The sequence below is a fragment of the Sceloporus undulatus genome, unplaced genomic scaffold (genome assembly GCF_019175285.1).
Source record: "Sceloporus undulatus isolate JIND9_A2432 ecotype Alabama unplaced genomic scaffold, SceUnd_v1.1 scaffold_19, whole genome shotgun sequence".
Classification (NCBI taxonomy): Eukaryota; Metazoa; Chordata; class Lepidosauria; order Squamata; family Phrynosomatidae; genus Sceloporus; species Sceloporus undulatus.
In genome coordinates, this window is record NW_024802941.1 from 411,325 (window position 1) to 432,691 (window position 21,367).

A 21,367-nucleotide genomic window follows, 5' to 3' on the forward strand; every position below is an offset into this window, starting at 1 on the left:
ATTTCCCAGGTTTGTTTTCAGAAGCCCTGCCTGCCTGGGTCCCACCAGTGCTACAAATAAGCCTGGGTTGCTCCTGGCATGCCATGCAGCCCTCTGGGTTAAAATTGTTTCTGATGTTCTTTTCATATCTAATATGCAGTTTTCATCCACTTCTTTTGTTTAGGCACAGAGATAGTGAAGCCATATACACCAGTGTCATCTTCCTTGGTACCAACATTCAAAAGTCCCTCTTACAGTGATAACATGCATATATTTCTCATGATCAAGATTTACTCCAGTGGACTGCTTACACCAGTACTTGACACTCTGCAAATAGGTAAGTCTTTTCCCTCTCGTTACCTTAAGACTATATATAGTTTACCAATTCTTGTTATGAACTTTCCTCTTTCAATTTTTATAAAGTTTTTGAAACACATTAATGTAAAAAAAAAATTATAGGTAAGCTAGTTGATATCTTAATTTGGCATGACCAGAAATCTGGCTTCAAACTATGTAAAAAGTTACCTTTAATATTGTCCTGAAGAGTGATGGCTTATGCTGTCCACAAATGTCCTTTGATACAAACTTATTTTTATTTTGGTGAGTGTATATTGAAGACAGCGCCAATTTCTTCTCCCTAGCATTTATTGTACTGTTTGGTTTTTCTTCTACAGGGGAATATATTTCTCTGAGTAATCCTGAAGGTAACTTCACAACATCACAAGTTGAAGAGGTAGAAGAACTATTTTTATTGGCAGGAGGCACAGGATTCACACCAATGGTTAAACTGCTAAACTATGCTTTGACTAGTAGCAATACTCTCAGGTAACTTTCCATGACCATGACTAGTTCCAGTTGAACATTGTTGCTCTATCCTAAATTCTGTATTTATCCCATTCATCCATATGTCTATTGGCACATCTAGCTAATGGTTAATTCCAACTAGAGTAGGCTCATTGAACACCTTATGTAAATCTACTTACCATATATGTTCAACTATAAATCGACCTCAGGTATAAGTGGAGGGCAGGTTTTTGGGTCAGAATTATGGATTTTGATATCACCCATTGATAAATCAAGGGTAAAACCTAGGGGCAGATAATAAAGGATCTAAAGCAGTAGTTCTCAACCTTCCTAATGCTGCGACCCTTTAATACTGTTTCTCGTGTTGTGGTGACCCCCAACCACAAAGCAGTGGTGTCTTGGTTCCTAAGACCATCGGTCTTAGGCGACCTCTGTGAAAAGGTAATTTGACCTCCAAAGGGGTCACAACCCACAGTTTCAGAACTGCTGATCTAAAGCTGAGAGTTAAAGAACAGTACTTACAGTTGATTCAGGTTATTTGGGTCAATTTTTTAATCTAAATTTCTAGACATATACATGATGATATACAGTATTCATTGGATGTAGTCTAGCTGGGACTGTAGCTTGCAGTTAGTTTCAGGCCTATGGAATTATTTTTAAAGGCCAAAATAGCCCCCCCCCCCCCCATAGATAAGGAAATTTACAGGTATGCAGGAAAAGTGTTTCCTCTTCTCTTTAGGTTTCAAAGAGTTAGCTATATTGGTCTGTTTCAGCATAAAATGGAAAAGGCAGAGGAGATGAAGAAATCCAGCAGCACCTTTTGTTTTAGCTTGCGTATTTGTGGATATCCATGAGTTAACCTGAAAGGTGCTGCTGTGTTTCTTTGTTTGCTGTCCTCCTTTTCTCTTGTTTTTAAAAGTCAAGATACAAAAGAGAAGAAGATGGCTCCAGACGTCTTTCTCATTTGAAAAAGGTGTCAGTGGTGAGAGAGTTTTCTCATGCAACATGCCGAGATGGGGAAACTCCATTCTCCAGCATGTTACACATTTTGTGGATTATACACAAGAAATCCCCCAAGCCATCTCCCCTATATGTTTCTATGTTGCTTGGATAATAGGGTGAAGGAAACTTTTATCTGACCAGCTTGCTGCTTTCCCAGATCCCTTTTATACCGTATTTTCCGGCGTATTAGACGACTTTTAAACCCCTAAAATCTTTTTGAAAGTTGGGGGGTCGTCTAATACGCTGGGAAGGCTCCGCTGCTGGCGCGAGGGCTGCCGGCCTTCTCCTCCTCCCAGGCCCCACAGAGCCCGGGAAGGAGCGCTGCAGCCTGGCGCGAGGGCCGCCGGCCTTGCCCTCCTCACAGGTCCCCCGGGGAGGCTTGGAAGGAGGACCGCTGACCTTCTCCCTGCTTGGATTTTTAGGAGGGGGTCTTATACGGTGAGTATATCCCAAACTCTATATTTTTACTGGAAAAGTTGGGTCGTCTTATACGCCCAGTCATCTTATACGCCGGAAAATACGGTAATTCTGGTACAAGTTTTGGATTTGGTAAATAGTTTTTAGTAGGGACAAAAGCCTATTCTAAATTGTACGATTTAGATCGGATGTCACAACACTAATCCCATCTTTCCTTTCCTTTCCCCCAGTGATTGCTTTGAATGAGAAGGTGGTCTCCCAGTCTTGGACTTTCTACCAACATTTTAGTCCCCAACTTTTCACAGTGTAATAGCCAGTTCAGTTTTCTGTTTGATAACTCTAAGCAAAATGGAGAAATGTTGTTGGTGTGTGCCTTCAGGTCATTTCTGAATTACCGTGACCCTATCAGAGGTTTTCTTGGCAGAATTTTTGAGAAGGGGCTTGCTTTTATTTTCCTTTAGAGTTGGGTGTGACTTGCCCAAGGTCACCCAAGGGATTTCCATGTCCATGTTTGAGTGCTAGACTATGGCAGACTCATAGTCCAGCACTCAAACCATTGCACCACACTGGCTCTCTGAATGGAGAAAAACTGTGTTGTGAACTAGTATACATTGTAAATGGAACAGTATAATGTAGTTGAGGTAACATAACCACGGTAGTCCATGTGCTGGCAACATTCTGATTAGACTACTACAACATGCTCTAAGTGGCCTGGAAGATAACTCGGAAAGTGCAGTTTGTGTAAAATAGCAGCTGAAGTGTTATCTAGAACATTGTATAGAAATCACATGACACCAGTTTTAAAGGAATTGTATTAGCTGCCAGTATGTTTCAGCTCAGTGGTCCTTATGTTGACATTTTCCTAAAAGGCTTAGGAACTCACCTTAAGGGAATGCTGTTTCCTATATACACTGACTGGGGATTGATGTTTGTTGGAAGTGACATTCTCTGTGTCCCACAGAACAATATGGGAGCAAGTTACACTGGGAACACCTGGGAATGGGCCTGCACTGCTGTGGCATCCCACTTTTGAATGCCCATTGGAGGTCCACTTAATGCTCATTCTAATATTTTTAAATTTATTTTTGTTAAAGCCTTTCCAGTATAATTACTTTATTTAATCCATATATACACATAGGTTTAAACTTTTTAAATTTAAGTTACTATCTCATTTAGTATGTTTCTAGATTGTTTGAAATACCTTTTAGTCTTTAAAGCTTTAAATTGTTGACTTCACTGTATGTCACCCTGAGATAACTTGTATAGGGCGGGATGTTAGAAATTAAATAAATCAATCAATTTGACAGAGAATTGATTGGAGAAAGAGATGTCTTGGAGGTGAGACATCTCTCGGAGAAGCTGGATGCTCACTCTGTCTTTTTTCTCCCTGTGTTACCACACGGTGTATAATCATGCAGCTAATGAATCAGCTTTTCTCATCATTTGCCATTCTAATTCAAACAAACCGAATTCCTAGGCTCTGCCTACTCCTAAAATGTTCTTTTTCTCTTCATTCAATTCCCCAGTAAAGGGAGGAGGTGAACAGTATGAGGTAGCACTATAAGATGGATGTGTTTAGAATGATAAGAGGGTGTGTAGGAATTGAGAACAAATCAGGGACAAGCAAAAATGAAGAGCCACGTAGCTGGAACCTTTCCTTCATGCCTTCCTCAGACCCTTTTCCTGGTAATGCATCAGAATGATTCTTATCAGCAGTTGCTTTAGTACAGCTAAACACATTCCTTACTGGGGAGGACTTGAGCGTCAGGTGCTGCATTCTTCAATGCATTCTTCTTGTACAGCAATGGTTTTAAATTCTGAAGGTATAATTTTTATTTTAATTATTTTTTAGGGTAGCAAAGTTGATGTTCTTCAACAAAACAGAAGATGATATACTTTGGAGAAGTCAGCTAGAACAATTAGCCCATAATGATGCAAGGTACTGATGCACAGAAATTGATGCATGAAAGTTTGTGTAGCTCTTGTGTGGTAAGCCCTGAAACAACAACTGACATTGTGTTTACTTTGCATGACATAAAGTTAGATATTCGGTCTTCTGTAGTTCGGCAGACACTGCAGCTGGGCTTTTGAAGAGAAACAGTGGCTTGTTGCACTCTTTCCTGGAAGTAGGGGCTAGCTTACTCCCAGAGTCATAAGCAGGACAAAAGATTAAATTTTATTGCTGCAAGAGAAAATACTGCTGAAATCCTTGAAAGTGTGCCATATTGGCAGTTGTTGATGATGTTATGTGGCTTCAAGTCTTTACAACTTATGATGACCCTAAGGTGAACCTATCACAGGTTGTTTTTGTTTGTTTGTGTTTTTTTGCAAGATTTATTCAGAGTAGATTTACCACTGCCTTCCCTTGAGACCTAGAGCATGTGACTAGCTCAAGTTCACCCAGTGGGTTTCCATGGCCAAGTGGGGATTTGAACCCTGGTCTCCAGAGCTATAGTTAAATGTTGGCTTAAACCACTACACCACACTTGGCAGTACAGGTTAGCTTTAAAATAGCCTAAGGAATTTGCCAATGTAGTTTTAAGATCCTGTTAAGAAACACACACACACACCACTTACATCATTCTGTATTTGTGCTCACATATTGCATTAAACTCAAAACTCAAGAAAAGGTCTTCCTTTGTAGCCTTATTTCAGTGCATTATTAATGAGATTTTTTTTTTTTTGGTTGTGGATGTGTCTGTGTTCATTTATTATTCATTTTGCTTAAAGTTACATGCTCTGCTATATCTACTTGATATAGAAACACTTGATAATTTTGGATGCAGAGGGGACTAATTAAAAATACTTTTCTTCTCTAGTTTTTATGTCCTTATAAATTAGATATTGGAGGCAGATGTGACTTCCTACCATGATATTAATGGCAAACCACAAGGAAATTTAATTTTTCTTATTGATTTTGGCAGGAAATATAGGAACTACGTTTCTGCCTGTGCTGTTTTCCTGTAAACTCAGGAATACAGCACTTTACTCATTACTTTGATCACCACTTGTTACTCTTTCTGCAGTCCAGGAAGATAACTTGCTGAGCTACTCATTACTTACATTTTTCATGGAGGCTGCTGTATTAATGTTTCAAGACAGAAATGAAAGGCAGTGAAAGAATCTAGCAGCACTTTGAGACTGATCACTTGTAACCTGAGTTTTTGTGGATTTCAACCCACTTCTTCAGATGTACAGATGGAATACAGTATTTACACCACAAGTAGTTACATTGTTGTGGGGGTGGGATTGGAATGTAATGGGATACAGAATGATGCAAAACATTGGCGACATTGGCCACAAACCTTCAGAAAGTTTTGTAAGATGATAGAGGTCTGCCAGGTAGCTGCCCAGTTAGGCCTGAAGTATGAAAAACAATACATTCTGCTTACCTGAAAGTCAGTTACCTTGAGGTGAGGAAATTTTCTGAGGACGAAATATTGTTCTCCTCCTCAGATGTAGCAAAATATTCTCTTTAGAAAATTTCCCTACATGTGTAACTCTTAGGAGACCCATATATTAATAAATGTACTGCACAAAGAAATTGCCTCTGTTTATATCTCTGCTAATAGACTGGAATTTTTTTAATGTATCACCCAGTTCAGCTGTTTCTCTTTCTTGATTTGAAATTGTTTATTCCAGAGCATGTACTTGTAAGTCAGGGACTGAATGTCCAGGAAGCTTGAAATGCTCTGCAACCAGTTTGGGTGTACTGCCATTTCTAATGACAGCTTTGTATCCATTTATTCTCTTGTACAGTCATTAGACCAGCGTAGAGTGGAGGGGATGGCATAAACAGCAATAGCAATAGCAGCTTCATTTATATACCACTTCATACCACACTAAGCAGTCTTTAAGTGGTTTACAACTGTAAGCTAATTGTCCCCAACAAGCTGGGTACTCACTTTAGCCACTTTGGAAGGATGCTAGGCTGAGTCAATCCTGAGCCCCTGGCTAGGATTAAACTCACAACCTTGTGGTTTGTGAGTGAGTGGCTGCAGTGCCGGCATTTAACCACTGCAGCACCAGGGCCTTTTAATCATATTGGCAGATGGGCAATTAAAGTTCCTCTAATTACTACCTTTGCTAGCACACCATGTTAAGAATTAGGCTCTTCTGTCAGAATAACAATGGAAATATTTTTAGCTTCTTTCCAGAGTTCCCATGATCCAGAATGCTCCTACTCAAGGAAGAAAAGACAGATTTTTTTTTCAATTCTTCCTTGCTTCATTAACAGGCTTGACCCTAGATGGTTATGGGAAAGAGGGACCCTCTCAAACTTTGGGGAAGTGGTGAACAGGGGGAAGGAGAGAATCAGTGAAAATGTGCTGTAATTCACTCCAGTGATTTGTCTTCACTGATTCTCTGATGCTTCAAAAAAAAAGGGAAGGGTAATAGGATACAACCCAGTGTTGTAATATTAGCAGCACCCTCCCCAAGACTAAACTCAAGATTTAAAACTCTAAAGTGCATCAAATATGGTACTTACTATTGTATAATCTTTGACTTGGAATGGTTGGCATTGCCTTTTGCTCTACATGCATCTCAGCCATGGGAGGAAGAGGCAGGGACGGTGAGTTAGCCTCCCAGGGAGTATGGTGACAGTGGCAATGCCTGGCCGGAGGGGGGGGGGGGGCTCTGCTCCCTGCCACTTTGCTAGAAACCATTCCCAGGTTCCGTCCTTCCACTGCAACTGGTGTCTCTACATGTGCAAGATGCAGGGAAGATGGAAGGGCAACAAAAGAAGCAGGGAGGGCGAGCAAGTCCGGCAGTAGTGTCCTGCAGAGGAGAGGTGGGGTAGGGGCTTTGCTTGCTCTGGCTGCCCTCTTGGGCTCCTTCTCTTCACTGTGCTTGATGCCTCCATGTATACCATGGTCTGTTGGTCAGAGTCAGGAGGGTGAGTGAGCCTCCCTGGACCCCCACAGATCCCTTGTGAGGCCATCACAGCCTCCCAGGGATCCACAGGTTAAGAACTGCTGGTTTACAATAGAAAACAACTACAGCAAAAGATAATTTTTAATCATTTAGAACTTTTAGTAATTTTAGTCAAAAATTGACCCAAAAAGCCTGAGTTGACTTATCTACGGGTCAATATAATTACTGTACTTTAACTCTTATATAAAAAAAGGAAACATCCCCTGGTGAAAGGCAAGAGTATAATCTATCCTGGAAGCACTGACACCACCACCACCCCACTCCCTGTACTCTTTCATCTCTCCAGCCTTTAGTGTGAGCACAAACAGTTAATTACATGCTGGAATTTTATAAGTTCTTGGACATTGTTTTCCCTTGCTTCATCCTGTGTTAAGCGCCCTTAAGTTATACCCTTGACTTATTCTTGGGTCATATTGAAATCCATAATTTTGGCACCAAAACCTGCCCTTAACTTATACATGAGGTCAACTTATAGTCAAGTATATATGGTAATCTCTCTCTCTCTCTCTCTCTCTCTTCCTCTCCCTCCCTTTCTTAGGTTTCATATTCAGTTTGTTCTTTCGGAGCCAAAGATAGGATGGACCGGCAAACAAGGAAAAATTTCTACCTCTTTCCTTTCTGAATTTGTGGAAAGAAATAAAGTTGATTCTAAGATATTAATATGTATCTGTGGTCCATTATCTTTCATGGAACAAGGAATACAGTAAGTGAAAGGGAGAAGTACTGATTTGTCGTGTGTGTGTGGTATATCATGGTATATAGAATATATGATAATGATTCTTACATTTGAAAACAGACTCACACTTACTATTTCTATCAGTACAATTATGGAAAAGTGGCATGTAAATTTCTCCTGGAATATACTGATAAAGACACTAGCTTACTTTCATACTTCAGCCCCGTGTGTGCAATCGGCAATGACCAATGTGCACCAAGCTAGAATAAACCATTCCTGAGAAGCAAGAAGTGTCAATGTCTGAGGACAGAATGAGCAAGAAGGGGACATATGTGGGCCTGTGATTATAATTGTAGTCGTTCCCTAGATTGTAGCTTACTGTTTCTGGGTAAAACTTTTCCTAAAAGGCATTGAGTTAATGAGTCTGAATTAGAATAAGGTGTGAGTCAAGTGATTTGAATGATTGATTATGAAAATATATTGACAAAGTACATCCAGCATGTGTGTGGAACAAATGTAATATGCAGCAAGCTAAGCCTAGGAAAATATTTGGAAATGCATTTTTCTCAATGTAAATTTTAAAAACTGATATAGTGGGGGACTTTGTTCAGTATTGTTTAATTTGTGAGCTAATGTTATGTTGAAGGTTGGGGTCGATAATAAACTTTGTAGTACAAAATATTCCATTTTACAACTGTAATATGCTGCTTGTGGTGTTAGCTTATTGCATATTACTGCCTGCCTCCCTCCTAGCCCACTGCTATTCATGTATCTGTTTTCATTTCAGATTATTGCAAGATCTTGGACACTCCAGTAAAGAAATACATTGTTTTACAGCCTAAAAATGCAATACTAGGACTCCACTTAGCGCACTTCACTAATAAAGTACTTTTTTCAATTGGAATCCTGAAAGAAAGTGTTATGCATGAATACTGTATTCTTTTCAATTACTTGAACTCCCATTTTTTCTGGGAGACAATTTTATATTTTGCTTTGAAATGGTATTTATTTTTGCTACTATGTAAAACTTAAATTTTAGAAGTAAATAAGTTAGCACAGCTCATGCATGTTGAATCGATTTGCATTCTTACCTCCATCTGATATAATTTAGTAGCATTGGTTGCACTGATTCCTTTGGCTATCTAGGCACTAGAGACCTTTTTTTAAAATTACAGTATATCCTCATTGCTGTCAAATGTTTTGTTACTGTAGCAATATAGTATGAAGTTAAGTTTCATGGTTAAACTCAGGAATATGATTGGTTTCAGTACAGTCTTACTGATGTCATAAAGCTGTTGTATTGTAAATGAGAAGTGTGTGTGTTCTTACAGATCATATAAGGTATATTCATTTTATAATCAAAATTACTTTTTGTATAAGACTGATGAAAACAAGAGACTGTTGTATTAAAATAAAATATATGTATTAACTATTTATCCCAGTGATGGTGAAACGTTTAGGATCCAAGTGCCCAAACTAAAAGACATTCCAGAACCAGGTGTTACCCAGTGCCAGGGGCAGGACTGCTGAGGGGATGGGACTTCCACCTTCTCCCCCCTCCCAGCCGCCTCTCTAGAGGCAGCTGGTTGCCTGGGATGGCCAGGAAGAGGAGGAACAGGTGTGCACCTGTTCTTCCTCTTCCCTGCCCTCTGCGTGCCCTGAAAAATTGCTTTGTGTGTCATCTCTTGCACATGTGCCATAGCTTCACTACCATGGACTTATCCCTTTACATTGTCCTGTCAAATTCCTTGAGATAACCATGTATAATTAAAATCACTTGCCACTATCTTGCTCTTGAAAGGTGAGAAAATAGTTGTCCCTATTTTAAGTTAACAGTGGTCCCAAAGTGCTGCTGCTTTTTGAGACCTTAATTTTAGGCCTTTTCTATTTAATTATTGAAAACATCTTCCCACACCTATCTCCTTCAACATGAAGTATCTAAAGCATTGCATAACACTGCCAAGAATGGTTTTAAAAACACTACAGTCCAAGAGACAGGAAGTAACTGATGACAGTCAGCAGTACCTGATGCACAAAATTTCAGCAGATATACAGTAGAAGCGCCAGGTTGTGGAGGTTCCTGTGACTTGAACAGATATTAGCCCCAGTGGAAGTGATCATGTCTCGGTCCATCAGGTACAGAGGGCAAAAAAGAGGGCTGGGGAAACCAGTGAGACCAAGGGGTTCTCATGCCAGTTCGTGGCCTTGATTCTGCCTGCCATAGTCATGTGGAGCCTGACCGACTGTGTGTGGGGGGGGGGGGATACAGCTCTTGATGGGAAAGAAAGTTGCCCAACCCCAGGGAGGTGCTGGAGATGCATACAGTACCAGGTGACACTCCAGTAAAGAAATATATTGTTTTACAACCTGAAAATGCAATATTAGGACTTTGCTTAGCACACTTCATTAATAAAGTTTCTTTTTTAAAAACTGGAATTCTGAAAGAAAGTGTTATGCATCAATATTGTATTCTTTTGAATTATTTGAACTTCCATCTTTTCTGGGGGACAATTTTATATTGTGCATTGAAATGGTATTTATTTTTGCTACAATGTAAAACTTAAATTTTAGAAGTAAATAAGTTAGCACATCGCGTGTGTGTTGAGTAGATTTGCATTCTTACTTCCATCAGATAAGATTCAGTAGCATCTGTTGCAGTGATTCCTTTGTCTGTATAGGCACCAAAGGTGATACCAAAACAACTGTATAACATTTTTGTGTAGTCTGGGGCAGTCAGAGCCACTCCAGCCACTGCCTCAGTCATGCCATCAGGGTGATGCTGAAGTGGCCCCATACCAAACAGGCTGAAGGAAGAAGAAAAGCAGGGAGAGACAGATGGAATGCCTCCTGGAGAAGTCAGACATTGGAGAGAAAGAAAAAGGTTGCTGTCGCCTCCACCACCGCCACCTTCTCTTCCTCTTTGAGATTGCATACCTTGGCCGTATGGGGATGGTAAATGTGACAACACAGGTCAGTTCTGCAGCAGACTATAAAGCCTAAATTCTCCCCAACAAGATCCATTTTTAACTTTTGGGAGGATTATAAATCCCAGAATCCCCCAGACAGATCCTCCATTTTCACTGTTTGTGAGACTTCAGTTCCTAGAACTCCTTGCAAGGCCCTCTTTGCTAGGGTGAGGGGGAAACCATAACTCCCAGTTATTCATAGGTAGGTCAATTTACACCTACTGCACTGAGTGACACGAACACTAGTAAAGCCACCACCCAAACCTCAACCTGGTATGGTTCTTCTTTTGGAGAAAAATCTTTTTATAACTCAGGTCTGTTCAGATTGTTCTGTATAATCATTCTTTCCACTTTGGATGAAGGAGCAAGCTGATGGAACTCTTCCAATACCTAGTCACAAACAACCTAGCCTCTGTTTTTCCTCCTTTTTGTAGTGGAAGTAATTGTACAGATGGAATTATGCTCTTATTTTTGGAAAGGGGGAGGGGCCTTTTTAAGAAACAGAGAGTTAGTTAAATCTGATTCAGAAAAAGGAAATGCAAATATTCAAACCAATAGCTGAACTGTCTCATTTGCTAATATTTCAATGTTTCATTTCTGTGACAGATGCATTAAGAAATGTCTATGATCTTAACATTTTCCAGTGCTCTCTTTCCTTTTCATGTTCCTGTCATTTGTCGTGGAATTGAACTGTGTGGTTACTAAACACCAAAACTTACTATGTGTTCCTGTAGAGATAGTTCACTGTCAACCCACGCACACTTGTATGCTGCTATAGCAACATCCTGGCTGTCACCGATGAACATAAGATTTTTCAAATAGGTCCTACCTGGCCAGTAGCTGACAAATTCCCACGCTGTACTTTAAACTGAGATATACCACAATCTATACATTTATTAAAGTACTGGTAACACAATGAAAGTACCTGCCCGTGCTCACCCTCATAAGGACTCTTAAATGTATTAGTGTAATACATACTTTTAGGCCTTTATCTTCCTCCTCCATCATTGTCATTGTAGTAGGAGTTATTAACTTCATTTAACCTGACCTTTTCCACATAACTAGGACTTGAGGCAGCTTCTAAAGATGAGTACAGTGTAGTTAAAACACAGTAAAGAATGCCATTAAAATAGAATTAAACTATTAATATTAAAATTATTTAAAGCATATACTTTAACTTAAAGTGATACAAAACAAAAATAGTATGATACCCTCTAAAAAGCTGCTCCCTTAAAGTTGAAAAAGTACCAGATGCTTGAAATATTACGTTAAATCAGGGTTGGGAATCATGCAGCCCTCTGGATGTTACAGGATTGCTATCTCCCACTATGCCTTATGCTTGGCTCTGCTGGTTAGGGCTGCTGGAATTTGCAGTCCCACAACATTTGGAGGGCTACTTCTACCCTAAATACCAGTTAAATGCCTTGACTTCAAATGGAAACTGGAATAGAGGAGTCTTATCAGGGAAGCTGCACAAAAGAGCAATTGAATTTTTGACTTTTTTTCCTGCAAGAAAGGAAAACTGTGCCAAGTGTGATGGGGCAGGGTGTATGGTGTTGTGTCAAATTTGTATGGGATATATGGTAATCATCCAGTATGGTGTAGGGGTTTGAGCATTGGACTATGAATCTGGAGACCAGGGTTCAAATCCTTGTTCAGCCATGGAAACCTTAATGGGTGACCTTAGGCAAGTCACATAGGCCCATTACAGACGGGCTCTTGAGGCGCCCCCATCACGTGCTAGGGGTTGGCCGGGGACCTAGCGTCCACACTGGCCTCACCCCTAGCACGTGACGGGGGCATAATGCGGCGCCCTATACACACAGGCGCCGCGATTATTACATTCCGGACACATAGCATCCGCACGTCGCGAATACGGCATAACTGCGCCATGGGAAGAAGTGCCATTTTGGGGCTTCTTTTTTGCTCCGTGCGGAAGCCGCGCGGTTTGGCTGCTGCGGCTCCCTCGCGGAGCAACCAGAAGCGCTGGCAGACCACCGCTTTTAGGCGGTCTGTAACACGCCATAGTCTCAGCCTCAGAAGGAGGCAAAGGCAAACCTCTCTGAATAAATGTTGCCAAGAAAATACCATGATAAGTTCACCTTAGGGTCAGTATAAGTTGTAAATGACTTCAAGGCACACAACAATACAATCGGCCGTTCCCTTACACAGGGATCCGTTCCAGAATCCCCCACGTAAGGGAAATACAACATATGCTCAAGCTCCATGGAAAACAATGGGGCTTGTGGGCACAATGCACGCACCATTGCTGCTTCCATTGTGCAGCTTCAGCATAACCTGAAAGCTGCATATGGCATGAGCACACTGTAACAGCAAAGTTGAGACTCTACATGAATATACAATCTTAGGTCACTGAGCAAGGGATTCTGCCTATGTAGAAGGTATGCAGAGAGGTACATAACTGGATGAACTTTTGTCTAGTGGCCTGTGGGATACACAGGGGTCAGCACAGAGCTTTGTGCAATTGCTGATAAAATTACACAGTTGGGGAAATGTAGAAATCTGTACTCAGAGTATTAGCAACAACAGTCTTGAGAACAAGGAACAGAGCATGCTCCAAACAGAATGACCAGGTGTCATAACCACAAAGAAAAAAATGTAGGCCGTTCAAGAAAAATGTGGGCCATTACAAAATAAATGCTAAAAACATTCATAGAAATATAAATTTATGCTTAGTCATGCTCGATTTGGGGATTCCTCCTGGACAGAAGGCTAAAATGGAGGGCATCTCCTGGAAAAGGAGGCTTCTTGGTCACTCTGGCTTCAAATAACGTACACAGCTTACAGAATCACAATGTTCATTTATTAGGAGAAGAGAAGGAACATGCTATGTGAACAGTCTTTCCGCTATCATTTGCACAGTTGATCAAATAGGAAACACTCAAGCACCAAAAATACTTGCCTACCACCAGTTATGTCACTACGTTTGGTGTCACCCAGTGTTGTAACTCATGGTATCACACTCACCCCAATCCTTGGTAATATTTTTTACACTAACATTACTCATAAATCGCAATTCTTGTATATCACTGAATGTAATGGTAATAGTTGTGACATTAACAACTAGCAAAGTTAAAACAATATGCTCAGCCTAAATGTATTTACATGTACCTTATTTCATGTGGTTAAAGTGAAAATATGGTAAGATGCGATGCTTATTGTTTTTAAATGAAAAGAATACATTTTTTTACATTTTTTTAAATTTAAAAAATAAAATCAAAATGTATTTTTAAAGAAAACCTGGAGCCTCTCCTTTCTCTTGCCATTGAGCCTCTACCCACTCACCCCATCTCTTCAGCCACATCCCATTTCTGCCCAAAGGCAGATGTTTGGGGAGCAGTGGTGTCATCCCTTCCTAGAGTGTCCCTTGGTGTGGTCCACATCCCCTGCACTATCGTAGTGATGCCCCTGCGCACCACCATTGATACTGCACAATTTTAAGATACACAAAGTCCTATTTCAGGCTCTACTTCCCAGGCACCAGATATATCTTCTGCCCATGTTCTGAAACTTTTTTGGATGTCTAGGATAGTAAGAATTTTTTAAAAAAATTGAATGAGATTTTTCAGGCTGTTCAGTTCAGATGTTACTGTCTGTAGTTCATGATTTAAGAACAGTGAGTGACAAATAATCTACCTCCAGCTTCTTTCAGGAGCTAAAACCTGAACGTTTTTCAAAATGCAGAATTAATTCACATTTTGGTTCATGCTGCACAATATTATGATACACTGTCTTAGTTAAATGGCTCTAAAAAGGCATTAGATAAATTAATTGAAAATAGATTTGTTAATGGCTGCCATTAATATTCAGTAAAAGAAACCTTCACATTCAGAGGCAGTCTACCTTGGAACAGAAGATTGATGATTCCTGAAGACATCTCTGAGTGGCTTCTGTATGAAACAAGATGCAGGACTGGATGGGCCATCAGTCTGCTCTGGCAGATCTCTCCTTAGGTTCTTGCTGTGCTGTGATTGCTCCCAGCCTGAGTCTCATTAGCTTCTTTGCATTAAATACTGAATTATGACCAGTAAAACATCTTGCTGTGGAGTCCCTTGTTAGATTGTTGTCATAGTAACATAGGCATGCTCAAACCCGAGGAAAGCAAATCACTGGAAAATAATTGTAATGTTTTGTTTATGCATCTGAAGATGCTGTTAGTCAAAACATCTTCAGTGGGACAGGCAGAAGCAACTACAGCACTGAAGGAGGCAAAGCCAATTTGGTGTTCATGTGAGCACATTGCTCCCCTTTTTGTACAGAGCTGGTAGAGCCTCCACTAGCAGTGGCAATCTATCTTTAAATAATTTGGGAAATACTCAACTTGGCAATGTAAGAGAAGGTAACATAATATGTAGGATCCAGCACCAACTATACCAGTACTCACTGTGGAGACCTCAAGGCAAAGAGAACTTTATATCCATTTATTAAGAAAAATATGAGAGAAGCACACATACAAAGATACTCATTCAAATACACAGCATATAAAGCTAACCGAATATGGAAAGAAACTTAAAAGGGGATAGCAGAAACTAAAGGTTGGTTGAGGCAATAGCCACCTGTTCTTGAAGGCAAAGGTCCATGGTAGGAAGTGTAAAGATGTGAGCAGGGAGGCTTGGGAGTACAGGATTCAGAAGACAGGAACAAAGGACTCAGACCAGAGTCTAAGGACGACAATTACTGTGCATGTGGGGAAGGCCGACTGCTATAACTGTAGCACCATGGTTGCGGTGATTGCTGCAACTGTTGCAAAAGGGTTTCATTTTTGGAGTGATACACTATTTATATTTTTTATCCATGAGAGTGTTCCATGGGAAACCAAAAGTATGATCATCCTATAATGAAACCTGAAAAGGTTTCCAAAATGTGGAGGGTTTTTTTTTTTTTTTGGATATCTGGGAGAAGAGAGGGATTGATTCTGAGCGATGATGCTTCATGTACTTTACAACACCTAGGACCTTATCACACTAGAGGAATCCTGCTCAGAAATAGGATTTAAAGTAGATTTAAAGTAGAAAAAACCCTCAAATGTGGGAGGTTTTTCACATGACATTTCTGCAAAACAGAAAAAATCCAAAAATAAAGCAAACGTAAATGGGACAAAAACAACACCTTTTATTTTCAGGAGGTTCTGAAAGCAAAAAGTTGTCATTTTTGTCCCCTTTACATTCGCTTTATTTTCACATTATTTCTGTTTTGCAGAAACACATGTGAAAAGCCTCCCGCATTTGAGGGTTTTTTCTGCTTCTAAAATCCCATTTTCTAGCGTGATTTATCTAGTGTCATAAGGTCCCTAGACAAGATCTAGAGTCCCCAGTAATAGTCAGCAGGAAGAGGGTGTTTAGGAAATAGAAGAGATGAAAGTGTATTCTGGTTTTGTTTGATCTGGCAGAAATTACGTATAAAAAGAAATAAGGTCCGCATGTCTATGCATGATGACAAGATGGCTACACCTGGGAACTTGAAAATACAATCACAAATTAAATACCTAATAATGTTCTGTTCATTCATGGCATCCAAAATATGTTATCTGAGGAGGCTGCCTATTTAGTATGCCTTGGAGGGAATGAGCAGAATGAACTGGGCTGCTTTGTCTCCTGCTCCACCCGGAGACTCTGTCTTTGAATACTGCAAGCTATTTCTACCCCTTCTGTTAGCAGCTTCACAGAACTACATCTTTGAAGATTGGGAGCTGGATAGCCATAACTGTTTTATGAGTGAGTGTTGGAGTACGATTCTGGAGACCAGGGTTCAGTTCCCAGCTCAGCCATGAAACCCACTGGCATGCAGGAATAGACAAACAAAGCCCCCCTGACAGATGGCCTCTGTTTAAAGACCTCCAAAGAAGGAGACCCCACCACATTGTGAGGCAGTGGATTCCCATGTCAGATACTCTGGTGGAAGAGTGGCAGTGGAACATTAGAGGTCTGGCATATAACACATATAATGTGTTATATGCCAGACCTCCACAACTTAAACCAGCCAACTGCCCTCTGTGCAGGGCAGGAGGTTCATGAGCAAAGATCCACTTGCACCAGTAAAACGACTTAACCATACTTCAGTGAAACCTATATACAGGTATCCTACATTAGGAGGTTGATTCTAATATTTGCTCTAAAACACTATAATAATGTGCAATAAAAATATTTCTATTACACAGACCTAGTCCACAGATATTACACATATCTTCCCTATTTCCATTCCCATACATCCTTCTCTAAGTCCAAAACAAAAATTAAGCAGGGTTGTTTTTATTTGCTAACTTGCCTTGAAGTTATAATAGTAAAAACTTGAAACTCTCTGTTCAGCTTTATCTTTGGCAATACTGGTAAAAGAATGCAATTTAGTCTGAAAGAGCAATGGAGGAAAATCTCATTCTCATGGGGTTTTGGCAGAGAGCTATTTTTGATTAAGGACATCCTTGAGTGGATATGTCATTATTTTTGACAGCTGTAAAGAGAACTCAGCCCTTTAGAATTTTTTAATTAACTGCTGAAAGTCATGTTATGAGAAAGAAATGATCTTTCATTTTGAAATATACAAAACCCCTGTAAACCTTGCGTGGCAGTGATAGTTCAGAGCATAGTACCAGAATAGAGATTCTTCTTCAAAAGCAACTCTTCAGAAGAGAGATTCTTCATTACCATTATCTGATAGATTTTGATTTGGAGGATATTTAATGATTAAAATATTAAACTATATTGTTAAAATGTATCCTGGAGCGCGGCTTTGGCACGGCTTCTGGACTCTTAAGATGCTTGTGTCATTTAAACAACATACCTCCAAACCGACCCGAAGCAGCTTTATTTTGGCCTGTCTGTACGGGCACTAACTTAGTTACTTCAATTATTTTATTTTATTTTATTTGTAAAAGAGGAGAGTGCTACAAGTCACTGGCCTGCAGTACAGAACACATTCAAATAGGAAGAAACCCCTCACACACACTATAAATATATATACAGTGCGCATGCGTCATACACAGCTTCCAGCGTACACTGGAAGCCGTGCTGGGAAAAAAAGTCTCTCACGCCCTGGAAGAAGTAATGGCCCTAGTTCTGCTACCTGGTTGCCACTATGGTGTGTGCCTATCCACACGGCATGCACCATGATGACGTCTGTGTGGTGCAGCACCCAAATGGAGCTATGCACAAGGGGCATCATAATGGCATGCAGGTGCTCCTGTGGCCCCCGTTGGGACACAAAAAGGAGTGGGTTCATTTTGCTCCATCCAGAGTCTGCAGCATGTGGTTGCTGTGACCTCCTTCTGTGGCAAAAATGGGAGGTGTGGAGCCTCCCATCTGTATAGGCCCTGAGTTAATGTAACTTAATGCTTTAGTTATTGCCAAAAAAGTGTTAATTACAAATAATTTGATATTTGTAAATGGTCTGTCACCAGGTTCTGCTACTGAATACAGAATTAGACAACTCCATTTTCATGTCAACAGCAAGTTCCTCCTTCCTAGGGTTGCCAGGTGAAAAATAGGACAGGTCTCCTGTATCTTTATTAGAAGTGCAGAAGAGTTTCAGCAAGTGTTACTTGTCACTTTAGCTCCATCTGTTGAAATCTTCCACAAAACCATTCAAGTTTTCATTAACCATAAACGTTTAACCATTAAAGTTTTAAAGTTCCACAAAACCACTGAAGGTGCAAGAATCCTCTCCAATTTTCAGTCTGGCAAGTGCATATAATCCTAGAGCTGTGTAGAATAGGAATGGTGAATATATGTGCTTCTGGATGCTGTTGGACTGCAACTCCCATCATATCTCACAACTGAATGTGATGACTAGGGATGATGGGAGCTGCAGTCTAACTACAACTTGAGAGCCACAAGTTCCCCATTCCAGTATAGACTGGGCATGTGGTAACATACCAGAAGCCAAATGATGGGACAGAGTTTATCTGAAATCCAGCGCCCTGCACAAATCCTTTATTACTTCTCCTGATTAGCCAAATAAATGATGCCCAACATAAATCTGCATATTGTTCAGAATGTCAGGAAGGGTTGCAACTCAATGTCTCTGCAAACAGAAGTTCCCAGGCTGAATCTGTGGGATCTGGCATCTAAAGTTAAAAAGAGCAGTCAGTCAGGGATAATGCGCTTGTCTGCTTGAGATCCCAGGAATTCACTGCCAGTCAGAGCAGAAAATACTAGATTTGGTGGGGAAATAGTCTGAACTGGTGTAAGGTAACCTTCAGTGTCATAAAATCCAGCTACAGTTAGCCAAAGATAGGACTGTGGTGTCAAAATTATGCATGTATGCAGTACACGCTGTCCTGTTCACAGACTTTGACTGAAATTTATTATTTTTAAAAAAGCAGAGTCTACTTAGAGTATGTGTATGTGCATTCGTTTATGAATTATATGATGCATTTATGAGTCATTCTACAGCTGAAGCTTTCAGAAAGGCAGGGATAATAAAAACAAAGAGAATAACACTAATAATGTCACAGAAAAACAAAAGGGATCCCAACCGTAAATACTTAGTCTTATTACCTGTGTGTTCCTTAAAAGGCATTGCAAAACTATTCCTTTCCCTCTCTTTTGCAAAATGTCTTTGCTGTAAAAACAACAACAACAACAAAACAGAAAGGGGCACTGGAAAAACTCAGATGTGTTATGAACAGTAGATGATGTTATCTGCGTGCCCTGTAAAATGCCGTGAATGTGGCTGCGCAGTTTTACCATAGAGTTTTTGCCTGGAAGCATCCAGAAATGTGGTGATGGCTGTGTACTTATTTATTTGGCCAGCAAATAGAAACTAAACCAATTCTTTTTTCTTTTTCTTTTTTGAGTGTGGAATTCAAAGCTTTTAGCTGATTTACCTGACCAGCTCTTGCTATTAAAGCCCTAGTAACCAGATACATCAGGTCAATATTAACATTTTGAAGGATTTTTTTTATCACAACCTGAACTTACTTAAATGAGTCATGCAACCTTTTAATGTCAATGTAGTGAAATATCTTTCACAAAAGTGCACAATCTCTTTGGAGTAGATGAGAAAATCAGAGTTGTTTTTCTGAATAAATGTTTGTGTATTTCTGACCTATTTAGTCTCCAAAATTTAGATCTTTTATATTCAGTCAAATGAAATGGTAGACTTCTGTAATAATACAGCAAAAGCAATACTGCTGTTTTAAATCTGAAGTCTACAGTGTTGATATGTGTGTGTGTGTGTGTGTGTACCTTCAAGTCACCCACTGACCTATGGCGACCCCCATGAATTTCATGGAGTTTTCTTAGGCAATTAAACCTATGTTTTCTCAGTTCCTTCCTCTAAAATATAGTATACAGCACCTGGTAGTACCATCCAAGTACTAACCAGGCCTGATCCTGCTTAGATTCCAAGATCAGACACATTCTGGTGCTAAATCGAATCCAGAGATTACTTATTAACCAGTACAACCACTGCCAAATTAGTTGTGTAATGTATTCTTCTTCTTTACCCCATTCTCCAGATGTGCATGAGAGTTGTTTAGGATGTAAGTTTTTGAATTGCCTTCAAAGGCAGCTCCTAAAAAATGGCCACAAAATAATGGCTGGGGGTGGGAAAAATTTTTCTTATAGGACAGCTATGGGCACATTGAAGGCGATGCTGTCCAGTTGGACCGAAATTCTCAGCTGCTCTAGTCAATGCTGCTAACAATAAGAAATATCAGGAGGGCCATCTGTGATCTTCTATAAGTTGAGGAGCTGTCTAGAGATAAAAATGTCACTGATAAATTAAAAGTAAAAGTAATGGTATAGGTATAATTTAAAATCTATTTTTTTAGATTACACATTTGCAATACCCCTTTAATTGCCATGGTTCCATTCTAAGGAATCTTGGAATTTTTAGAGTGGTGACATACTTAGAATTCTCTGCTAAAAAGCTCTAGTCCACTTCCATAAACTACAACAGAGAATTCTAATCTCCCCACCAAACTACAAATCCCTACAATTTTTGTAGGATGAAGCCATAACAGACAAAGTAATATTAAAATCTTACAACTATCTCATGAAGATAAACTGTAAGATGGTGGGTAGGTTTTACTCATTTCCATTTGCAGTTGGGAGAGGTACTTGTGAGGTTTGCCTGCTTTCACTCTTTGTTTCTCCTTTGCTAAAACGCTTCGCTAAAGCAATATGCAAATTGCAATATGCAAACACCATTAATTAAAGGTGTTGAAAAAGGTAACAAGCAAGCATAAACTCAAATGTTTTGCTGACAGCTTGCTTCACGTCTTTTATACCAGAGACATGAAAAGAAATACAGAGTCCTTTAGTTTGATATCTAGTTTAAGCTCTACTAGAAAAAACAGACATTATAGTTATACAGTACATGTCCCTTTTCAAGATAAGTAACACATTCTCCTTGCCAATAATCAGATCAAACATGAATAGAAACATCTGGACATCAATTTTATTTCACAGCACCATTGGCTCTAATGAATCATCTGGTTGTAATTGACACAAGAAAGGCTTCCAACAATGGCAGAAGTCAAATCTTTTATGGTTAGGTATAATAATTGTGTTCAAAATGACAGCTCTTTGGGGATGTTCCCACTTAAGATTTGAAACGATTTAAAATA

The 21,367-nt window shown here is 39.8% G+C and overlaps 1 protein-coding gene across 3 annotated transcripts in view; it reads left to right on the forward strand.

Moving 5' to 3' along the window:
- Nucleotides 1–10,629, forward strand: part of LOC121917462 (cytochrome b5 reductase 4-like) — a 40,627-nt gene extending 29,998 nt beyond the window's left edge. Inside the window, exons 12-16 of one of the 3 annotated variants that reach the window (XM_042443455.1) lie at nucleotides 164–316; nucleotides 654–804; nucleotides 4,055–4,141; nucleotides 7,676–7,840; nucleotides 8,601–10,627. In XM_042443455.1, coding sequence (XP_042299389.1) covers nucleotides 164–316; nucleotides 654–804; nucleotides 4,055–4,141; nucleotides 7,676–7,840; nucleotides 8,601–8,655 — 611 coding nt within the window. In that variant the 3' untranslated portion in view covers nucleotides 8,656–10,627. Of the gene's footprint in view, nucleotides 1–163; nucleotides 317–653; nucleotides 805–4,054; nucleotides 4,142–7,675; nucleotides 7,841–8,600 lie in introns of all 3 variants that reach the window. The other 2 variants (XM_042443454.1, XM_042443453.1) reach the window with 2 other exon arrangements.
- Nucleotides 10,630–21,367: the final 10,738 nt, after the last annotated feature.